Consider the following 10,751-nt stretch of genomic DNA (forward strand, 5'->3'; position numbering starts at 1 on the left):
AAAGTTTTATATTAAACTATTAAACTAATGGAGGTTTTGGTGAGAGGGGAGAGGTTATCAGTTGCTAGCAAATGCTATGTATTATTAAAGCCTTTATACCAAATAGTATTCAAATACAATTCTTGCTCTGTGTATTCATGTTAGGAGTTTAAAGTACAGAGCTCACTGTAGAAATAAAAATTAAATGAGAAGTAAAGCATCTTCTTTTAAATTGTATTTAATTGCCAAAGACACTTTGCTAAAAAAAACCATACCTAAATTTTGCTTAAAAAAAAACAACTAAATTTTGCTATACTTAGTACATACATTAGGAGCCTTCGCTGTAAAAAAACAAACAAACAAACAAAAACAACAAAAAAACTTTTCAAGTATATTAATGTTGTAAAATAATTACACTGTGTATTAAACTTTGTTCCAGGCAAATGGCATCAAAATTGGCCCTCAACATGCTGCTACTAATGCAACACTTGCAGGCAATCAGGGAGGACAACAAGCTGGAGGAGGCTGCTGTTGAGCCTGTTTTTACTTTCTAGCTGCCTGGATGGGGCCTACTAACTTGTTTGTTCACCCTTCCCTTCCCCCCACCCTGCTCGCCTCCACTTCAATTCGACTGAGACATGAAACTTGTAAGTTGGTTTCCTGTTGCAGAAGAAGACTTTATCCTTCAAATTCTTGTATAACTTTGAATAAATGGTTAATGTTCACTTAAAGACAGATTTTGGAGATTGTATTCATATCTATTTACATTTGATTTCTAGGTCAATTGATGTGATTATTTTTGTTAAATGTTGTCTTGTGCCCTTGACTACGAACTGAACTGTATTAAACACTACAAAGTCATCTGAGTATTTTAATCAGTTTGTGTAGTTAGGTTTCCCAGCTTCTGCGGTTACCTAATGTTTAATATTGTAGAGCTGTCCTCAAGTTTTTTGTCAATTTTCAAGGCTACAAAGAGAAGCGGAAGGACTCTTTTAATTCTGTATTTATCACTTTCTGTATATATAGTTTAATAACCTGCTTGGGTGTACTTGCCAAGCTAGAATTCTTTAATGCATTTGCATAAATTCTATACTACTTAGAGCTTGAAAACTACAGAAGCATTAATAGAAGTTGCTTGGACGCTAAATTTTAAGCCTTTTTGACATTGTTAGCATGTTCATCCTCCCCTGCCATTATCCTGAAGTCCAAGAGAAATGCTTAATGTATATTACTAGAGGCTACATACGTGCTATCTATTTTAATGCCAAATGTTTGCTGTTTGTCCACAATTTCCACAGCACCTCTTCAGAAATGGATTAGCTGTTTGCCTTAACAAATATTATAGGTCAAAACAGAGCGTGAATGAAAAGTAGAGGAGGAGTTGATAAATTTAAAATGGCACATTATAAAAACGGTAATCTTTTCTTAATGCTTTTTTCTTGTTTACCACTTGATTTCTAGGTATATTTTTCATGCAAGGACAGTTTTTCAACCTAAATGTACAGTGGTTGTGTAAAGTTTTCTTTTAGTGACAACTTGTAATCCTAAATATGGTAAGCATCTTGTCTATTGTGAAGAGGGTGTGAAAATAAAATCTACCAGTTTGGAAATCTTGATGAAAATCAAAACTAGAAATGCTTTTGGTACTTATTATGGTGGTGGTTGGGGGCGTGGGGTTGTTTTGCCTCAGATGAAAAGGTTGCAATGGTACAAAACAAAATTCTGTGTTTATTTGTTGAAGTACAGAATATTCACGCAACTTTCCCTACAAATGAGGAAACAACTGAGTTTCCACCACATCCTATTTATATAAACTGAAGATAAAATTCTAGGTCATGCTTCATATATCTAAAAAAAAAAATTTTAAAAAGTGGAAGGGACTTTTGTGTTACTGGACCAATACTGACTGCAACATAACACTGGGAGACATAGATCCTTATATAATCCAGACTTATTGTCAGAACTTTAACATCAGAAGGTCATAAACTTCCTGACAGTTACAACATAGCAGCAGCTCTGACTAAATAGAGTTTAAAATACATGTGGAACCTTTTGTTTGTATCTGGGGGAAGGGACAACTGATAAGGATTTATGTCAGTTGCCAACTTCAGATCTTTTCTTACACATTCAGGAGCATTATAAGCAATGCAATATAATTGTTTCATCTACTTAAATTCTAAAGAGGGTGCTCAATTTATGTGCTTTCAGCTGTTAACTGTTTAGTACATGATGTTTGCATTTATAAAAGTGGACTGGTTGAAGTTTGAAAATTGTGTAACTATAAAACCATAGGACTTAATTGCATTGATGCTGAGGGAAAACTGGATTGTAGTAACTAGCTGCTCACAAGAAGGAACAAACAAACAAGAGTACGTGCTTGAATTAACTGCTTGAAGATTTTTTGGAACTGGCAACATTGCAGAACTGCACTGCTTGAGATGAGAGGGGAGACAAGCACAGTCTTCAGTAGCAGCTTCAGCTACATTATGAATGGGAGTAAATTTCACTTAGCCATAAAAAAATTGCCCCTGGTCAGGGAGCAGAGGAGGGGAATATGTACCCTATCCTGAGAAGGACAAAAATGTATGCTGTATTAAGTGGTTGGTGATGATTTAGAAAGCCACTGGTTTTCTGAAAGCATGGAGAATGTATAGAATTATGGAACTGACCAGGAATCTAGGGTTATTACAGCAAGGAGTCACTGTCACTTGTGGGTTTTGGGGTTTTTTGTTTGGTTTTTTTTTTGGAGAGGGAGTGAAGGGTAGGAGAAATGTGCTTACCATAGTGATGGGCATGATGTGCATATGGATTTTTGATCCTGCTGGCTGGCCCTGGCTTATATGCCATTTTTACACTAGGCATTATATAAGTCTGGTCCTTTCAAAGAGGACATAAAGGAAAACTTAAGTTGTGGTTCATTCTGCCTGGCTTTTTGTCACTAGCTTTATGTATACATAATCCTTTTGTTGCCAGTTAGGAATATGTGTTTTAGTTGTCTTTTGAGAAGCCATGGATCTACTTTTATCCTATTAGAATCTGTAAACTATACAGCATAAAACCTAGCATGTGCTTCACAAGTTTATTCCTGCACAGATTAGGGTTTTATTTGTACATGACCGACTGATAACTTGCCTAGTAGAATTCCTGCTACTTTTATTGGTTGCATTTTCATAACCAACGAATTAAACCATTTTGTTATTCCCCAGCAACTTGTACAGCTGTTATATGTACTGTAAGACTTACCATACCACTTACTGCACATACCAAGGTGCAGTTGTCCTGTACTCCCAGTTTAGCACATGGTATAAACCATAGTTAATTTACAAGAGTACTTTTAGAGTGACAGAGCATCTTGGCAGGATTTTAAGACTTGTCTCTCTTCTACTTAAAATGAGATGATCTGTACATTTTGTCAGTCATTTAAGAGAAATTAATACACATACCCCACAATCATATGTGTGTTTCTGTGGACTTGCACAAGAATAAATCAGAATTATTCAAGATCAGACTCAGCAGTGACTTAAGGTAAATGACTGCCAAAATACTCATCAATATGCTAAAATAAAAAGGGACTGTCTGAAACCTGTAGCAGACAGCATGTGCTCCCTCCCCTGCTCCAGAGCTATCCATGTCTCTTCTGCTGTGTTATGCTTTTTGTGACACTTCTTTCATTGTGTTGCTGACTTGATGAAGAGTGCCTTCAACTGCAATATTTATATATTGGTCAGGTTTGAAGGGCACCAGTTAGTTTTAGGTTAAATGGTATACTTTTAAGATTGGAAAGCAATTTCTGCCTTACAAGTTTACCTGTGACTATTAAAGAGTCCTAAAGCTGTTCTTGAGAAGAAAATAAAACCTCCATTCAGGCTCTAAGTTATAGTTAAACTGAATCTGAGTGCAAAAATGTGTATTAAAAAACCCACAACCTTTAGAATCTTGGAATCACAGAATGGTTTGAGTTGAAAGGGACCTGATCATCACATTCCAGACCCCCCTGCATGGGCAGGGATATCTCCCACTAGACCAGGTGGCTCAAAGCCCCATCCAACCTGGCCTTGAACACTTCCAGGGAGAGGACATAAAAATACTGTGAGACAATTTTTGGCATTAAAGTTTTTTTCATAAAGTAATCATTCTAAATGAGGCACCCCAGTGTGCCTGCATTATTCTCCAAGTTGGTACCAGTGGGCTATTGCTTTTGTAAGTGCTGAAGCCTGATTCTTCTTGGTGGACTATTATTTTGACACTGCAGACTGTCCCACAACTTTCTTAGATTTTTTTTGTTGGTTTTGGTTGTTTCAGTTTTTCCCCTCCTAAATCAAGTTTCTCTTGTATATTATTTATTTTTTGTACTGTCTGTTCTGGGATGCAAACTGTATGGAGTGAGTGAAGTGCTGCTCTCCATCTTTACCATTCCATGTCCATTGTATGTCCATTTCAGAGAATTTGTCCAATATGGAACATATGCTTTGGGGGTGAAAGGTTGGGCAGAGCGAGAGACAATATCTTACTGCATGATCAGAAAATCATGAGGGAAGTATTGCATGAGTTCTGTTACTTGTTACACCTACCATGGGAACTGTTTTGCATCTGGGGGGTGGTGGGGATATGATTTGCCTATTATTCTTCCACCTATTGAATGGGAGGAGAAAGGGGAGAAGGAGAAGGCTGACAGGTTTTATTTGGATATCTTAATAAATTTGTTTGCTGGTATCATACTTGAGATTTGTATATACTTAATGTTCCTCCCCCTAAAATCTCTGGGTTTTCTTCTGCCATGGTACTGCAATATAACTTTTAACAGTATGCAGTAGTGATTTATTTTATTATGGTACTGAAATCTCCATTTGTAAATAATCCAGGCTGCTGCTGTGTAAGTAGCTGATGAAATGTCTTTAGTGGGTCTGCTGCCTATGAAAGAAACCACAACATTAGGCAATAAAAACTACTAACAGAATGTTAAGAAACCAAGACCATGACAAAAGAGCAGCATGTTGTGGATCTATCATTTTTATTCTTGGGACAGATTTTATTATTTTTGGAACTCTTACAAGACATGTTAAATATTGTGGATGATAAGAGGAAACAGACTCTTGGCAAACATGGAAAACCAATTACAGCATATTACCCTATTCCCCTTCCAATAAAGGAGGGGTGAAGCTAAAAGTTTATTCTTTGCTTAGCAGCTGGAGGGGAGGGGTAGGGGGGTGGGGAAGTGTGCCTGCTTTAGGATTGGGTTGAGGAAGGAGATTGTTGCTGTAGTGATCTTACTGCAGGCACTCCAAGCTGGAAAAGGCTTCTGGAGAAGTACACTGTTGTCACAAGGGCACTGATTAAAGGCATTGCTCTGTAATACCAGGTGTTCTCTTCACTTAATACATTTCTTAAAATTGTGTTTGCTTGCAGGCTTCAATACTTCAAATCTCCCTGTCCTGGCAATGAGTATTTTTGAAAACTTGTTTTGACAAACAAACTGGAACATGTATCTGATACTCAGACAGGGGATTTAGCTGCTACCTCCCATGGCTCTCTGTGTCATAGAGGTGAAATAAGGTGTAGGGAAAATCTACTCAATGTTTACTTAGAGGCTCGTCTACTAAAATGTCTCTCCATCCATTTAAATCCCTGTCCCGAATTACAGCTTATGTAAAATTGTCCATGGCAGCATGAATGTAGGTGAATTAGCATATCAACATGGTTTTTGTTATTTCCCCACACACACACAGCATAGTTACAGGTTTTCAAATTCCTTTTTTAAAGAGTCAGAGGTGTAAATGTTTATATTGGGCAGAATCTCATTGATGGTTGGGACTATGGTACACTTGGTGTAAATTATAGCAGGATCTAATTAGCCTTCCTGATTTAAGTAAAGCCTGTTACCATGTATCAGACTAACTGGAAACTGATGGCTTAATTTTCTGGGCTTAGACATAAAATACTGGAGGGCAGGAAACTCCTTGAGTGAGAGGACAGCTCATAAGTTACCAATGTACCACTGTCATTTTAATGTTGGCCAGGGTAAAACAGCCAAGTAAACAGTGTGTTTTCTGATTAGGGTTTGAGGAAATGTTTTCAGATACAGGAAATGTTTGAAATAATGTGACTCAGAAAATCGTTAAATAAAAGGATACTCAGGAAGACAAAAAGGCAAGGGCTTGCTTGCTGTCTGATGATGATGGGATGTGGGGAAAGGCTGTTGGTTCAGGCAGCGTTGCCCAGCAGCTGAATGCTGCCACCTACGCCTGGGATTGTGCTGCTGCTCCAGAACCGCAGCGCTGGACTCTTCGTGCTGAAGGAACTTTTAAACTTGGATAATTTTATTCCCCAGGTGCACATTGGTGATGCTAAGGCTCGAATTGAGACAGTGTCCACATTTTGAGGAGGTGTATGCATGGTTTTTTTGGGAGGAGAGATGGGAACAGAAAGAGAGAGAGAGGGCATGGGGCAAATGAACTCAGCAAGTGCTAGCACAAAAAATACTTGAATAGACAGTCAGCACCTCTCTGGGAGTGTTGTGTACAAATGCAGGAAAGTTTTATCTTTAATGTAGATGGAAGCAGATTTCTACATCTTTCATACCACATTTTAATTTGCGAGGATGACCAGACTTTACTCATGGCTTGCTGGTTAGGTTCACATCCAAAAAGTACGTAAGACAGAGAATATCTGAAAAAAAAAAAAACCCATTTGTGTTCCTGGTGTTCCTGAGAGTCAATCCAGCCACTGCAAAGCAAAGCATGGCTGACAGACCTAAATTAACTGGCCACCAACAAAGGTCTGTCAGCTATCAGTGGTGTACAAAAACCCAGTGGATGGTCTGTATTGATTCTCCTTGCCCTGTTGTGTTCAACTCTCATCTTGCAAATAAAACATTCCTGCAGAGAAACAAAAACACTTGCAGTGTCTCCCACAGCTATTGCTATGAAGCAAAAATTACGTTTGTGAAGTAAAGTATGTGCAGTATTGTAATCCTGCCTGGGAGATTTTCCTATGAAGCCACGTAGCTTCAGAGAAAAGGACATTTGTTACTGCTGAAGAAAACCTAATATATGCTTAGTCACAGCCAGCAGGCCTGCAGGACTGAACATTGTGCATCATAAATTTAACTCTTCGGCATTTTCTCTGGCTTACTTTCCAAGTCCGATTATATTTTCTTCTCAGTTTCCAGAGCTCCATGTCTTCTTGCTTTTGCATTTCTTCCCATCTTCTGTACCTTGCTTCTCTTCATTTGTATTACTTCTCCCACCTTTTCCTTTCCTACTTGGATTTTGGGAGTGGGTGGCTGTCTAGGGGGAAATCCTCAAAACAAGGAGCAGCGTATTTACAGTTCCCTGTTCTCTTGGAAGACCTTTATTAACTAGCACTGGTAATAACTTTAGGATTTAGTTAGTACTTTGGGTGTTATGATGTTTGTTTAGAATAGAGCCATTTTATAGGTCATAAATCCACCCATTTAACTGTTGAGGACCTGGGAGAAGTAGAGGATGTGCAAGGAAGCCTACTGAACTGTGCCTCATGTGGATGTGCAGCAAGAGGCTGGATAACCCCAGCTGGTGGTACAGACCCTGAGCAGGGAGCAGGGGGTGGGTTGCAAGGCTGAAGGTTTGCCGTGGTGACTGGACCGTATAGAGGCTACTGCTGCATCCCCTCTCCTAGGTCATCCACTAATAGCAGAAAGCTTCAGAACAAAGAGAATAAAAATGCAGCTACCTTTTAGGAATTTTTTAGTCAAGCACTGTCCAAGTGGTGGTTTGTTATTTTGGTTTTTGCTGGGGTTTTTTTTCTTGCTTTGTTTGTTTTGGGCTTTTTTTCCTGAAGGTGTACAGACCTTCATTTTGCCTTACCGGCTTTCCGGTCTAATCCAATTGCTATGCACAGTGAAAAGCAGTTTTCCTTCAGTGTCAGATGAACTCCGAAGTTCTAAAGTTGCTGGGTTATTGTTGCTCACCAAGTGTAAACGGATCCCTTCAGGGTTGCAGTAAGAGGAAAAAGCTTCTACTGAACCTAATGCTTCAACAGCCAAAGAAAAAGCTTGTTTGCTGCAGGAAGGAGGAGACGTCTCTCATTATCTGGGTGCTGGAAGCCAGCCCGTTCCAGCCGTCTCCTCTTCCTGCTCCACAAGGACTGAGGCGTCTCTTTGAGGTATGCAAAGCAGCAGTGTGATACTCCCCAGGCTTATCAACCACTATCAGCTGGATCTGCTGTTTGCTCCAGACTCCACCTTTGCTTGGAAAGCGCTTGCAATTCCATGAGGTAACTCTTCCTCCCAGCGCTGTGGTTTCTTACACCGACCATGTGCTCCTACCGTGAACCCGGACTGAAAAATTTAAAAAGTCAACCCCGATGTTAATGTGCCGCGACTTCCTCTCTTTCTCCACCGCGCCGAGAAAGGTCGCGGTGCTTCACAGGCTTTTGCTTTTGCTTTTGGCGGAAGGTCAGTCTGGGAGGGAGAAACACCCCACGGCCCAAGCGGAACCATCGTCCTCCTCCCCTCCCTGGACACGGCCTGAGCAGCTGCTCCGCTCGGGCCTGCCCGGGGCAGCGGGTCCGGTCCGCTCCCGGGACACCGCCGGCTCTTCCACAAGCGTGAGGGAAAAACCTGCTCGGTCGGCACCGAGACTTCAGCGGCCGCTCCGGGGCGATACAAATCTGAGTTATTTTTTTTTTGTTGCTCGGACTGATTAGGAACAGGTCCGGGCTAAGGTACCATAAACACCTATTAAGCTGAAATAAATATGTCTACAGGGGGCTTAAGTTAAACGGGTGCAGCTTTGCCTGCGCGGGGGAGCCGGAGGGGCGGCGAGCCCACCACACGGCGGCCCCGGCAGAGCACAGTCCCGACGGGGTGAGGAATGTTGGGGGTGTCTCCAAACAGAACCCCCGGGACCCGCAAGGCAGCGCCGGGACCGCTGGACCGGAGCTCCCCTTCCGCACGGGCCGAGGGGAAGGGATGGGCAGAACCCCAGCCGGGCTCCCCAGCGGCACAGGGGGGGACGGCGGAGGCGGAGCCCGATCAGGGCGTGCGGGCAGCTGCCGTCAGGGGAAGGAAAGCCCGTCTGCCCTGACGTCGGGTGGAGCGGGCCGGGGGCGGGCGGGAGCAGGGGAGGGGCGGCCGCGGGCGCTCCGGTCGCCGAGGGCGAGAGGGGGCGGGCCGGGCAGAGCCGGGGGTTCCCCCTGTAGGATGGCGGCAGGGCCGGGGGGGAGGGCTATGCTGGTGGCTCCCTGGAAACCCTGCGGGAGGGTTGACTCGGGGGCCCTGCCCGGCCCCACCGCCTGAGCGCGGCCGTCGCTACGGCAACCTCAGTCCCGGGGGGGGGAGGGGTGCGGGGAGCGGGCGGGGTGCGGGGAGCGGGCGGGGTCGCTCCCCCCTGGCCCCTGCTATGGCCCCCGGGGGCCACCGGCGGCAGCCGGTTGCTGCTCGCTCTTCCCTGCGGCCTCTCATCCCCGATGCCCCGAGGGGTCCGTCCGGGTGCGGCGGGCCGGGCCCGCGTCGCTGCGAGGGGAGAGGCGAAGCGGCTGACTGGCAGTGGCCCTCCGGGCTCTTTCGACGTCTCGGCTAAAATCCCCTGGAGCTGCTTCTTCGGGGGGTGTGTGCAGTATCCAGCGACAACTTGGCTGGGGTTTCTGGGGGAGTTCCTGTGGTGATATATAGGTTTATTTATATATATATAGACACGTATGGTGGGTGGCACAGGGAAACGCGTCCAGCGTTCCAGGCCTTGCCAAACTCCAGTGAGGGAGAAGACGACGCGTGGCTGATGCTTGCCCCATTCCCGCAAGGAAGGTCGAGCCTGGAAAGGTGAGGTGTCCTCTTTGAGCAAGAGCCGAGGAGCCCGAGTCCTCCCCAAACTGGACGGAAGGGGTAGAAAATCCGGTCAGCACCTTGTACATCTAAGCTGCTTCCCTGGCTTTATAACCACCGTGGCAGCTGTTGGCAAGTTTAAGCCAAGCCACCTCTCCTGACCGTCCAGGGGACTTTCCTTTAAAGTCCTAATTATCCTGTGCAGGCAGCGCTTTTGCTGGCGGCGAGCATTCTCCCTCTTGCCGCAGGAGCGCGGAGCTAGGAAGTGCGAGGAGACCTGGGAGGGCTGTGTGAGGAGTGGCTTCAGCAGGGAAATCAGTCCCTGCATCCTGGGGATGGGTTTCTTGTGGTCACTGCAAGGGCCGCCCAGCCCGTCAGCCTTCCCCCTGCCCCGGCAGAATCTGCCAGGAGCCTGTCCCAAAGGCTGTCCCTCTGCGGTCCCAGCTCCCAGCTGCTGTGTTGTGGTACCCAGCCTATTGACTGTGAAGACATAATGTAGTTCTTCTGCTTCGGAAAGGAATAGGAAATTTGGGATTTTTAACTTATGTCACTGTATTTTATTATTTATAATGCTATCTCCCCCCCTTCCCCCCCAAAATACTCAAATTCTTATATTAAAAAGTTACTGCAGTGGAGGAAAAACACTTCCACTTAATTTTTGTACTTGGCAAAATGAAGGTGAGAAAAGAGGCAGTGAAAGTAAATATATAAATCTTGAAGTGGTTAGGCAATTTAACTTTTATGTCTGTAATTTTTGATGCACATGAGCAGCAAGTACACATTTTTACTGTCACTTATTGTACTTGTGAACGCAGCAAGAATCTACCTGGACTGCACACCTGTGCACATGTCATCTGTACTGATAGTGGTTTTCATTTCAGTATAAGCTAGACTGGCCTCAACTAGAGGAAAAAAACCCAACAATGTAGAGAAAATGGAAATTCCCCATAAAACAAATTTTTCACTAATG

At 43.7% G+C, this 10,751-nt stretch overlaps 1 protein-coding gene across 3 annotated transcripts in view; it reads left to right on the forward strand.

The window, feature by feature from the left end:
• Window positions 1-4,697, forward strand: part of RAB2A (RAB2A, member RAS oncogene family) — a 48,681-nt gene extending 43,984 nt beyond the window's left edge. For all 3 annotated transcript variants that reach the window (XM_030446508.1, XM_030446509.1, XM_030446510.1), the window contains one exon: window positions 419-4,697. In XM_030446508.1, coding sequence (XP_030302368.1) covers window positions 419-514 — 96 coding nt within the window. In that variant the 3' untranslated portion in view covers window positions 515-4,697. The remainder of the gene's footprint in view (window positions 1-418) is intronic.
• The last annotated feature ends 6,054 nt before the right edge of the window (window positions 4,698-10,751 follow it).

Source organism: Calypte anna, chromosome 2 (genome assembly GCF_003957555.1).
Source record: "Calypte anna isolate BGI_N300 chromosome 2, bCalAnn1_v1.p, whole genome shotgun sequence".
Taxonomy (NCBI): Eukaryota; Metazoa; Chordata; class Aves; order Apodiformes; family Trochilidae; genus Calypte; species Calypte anna.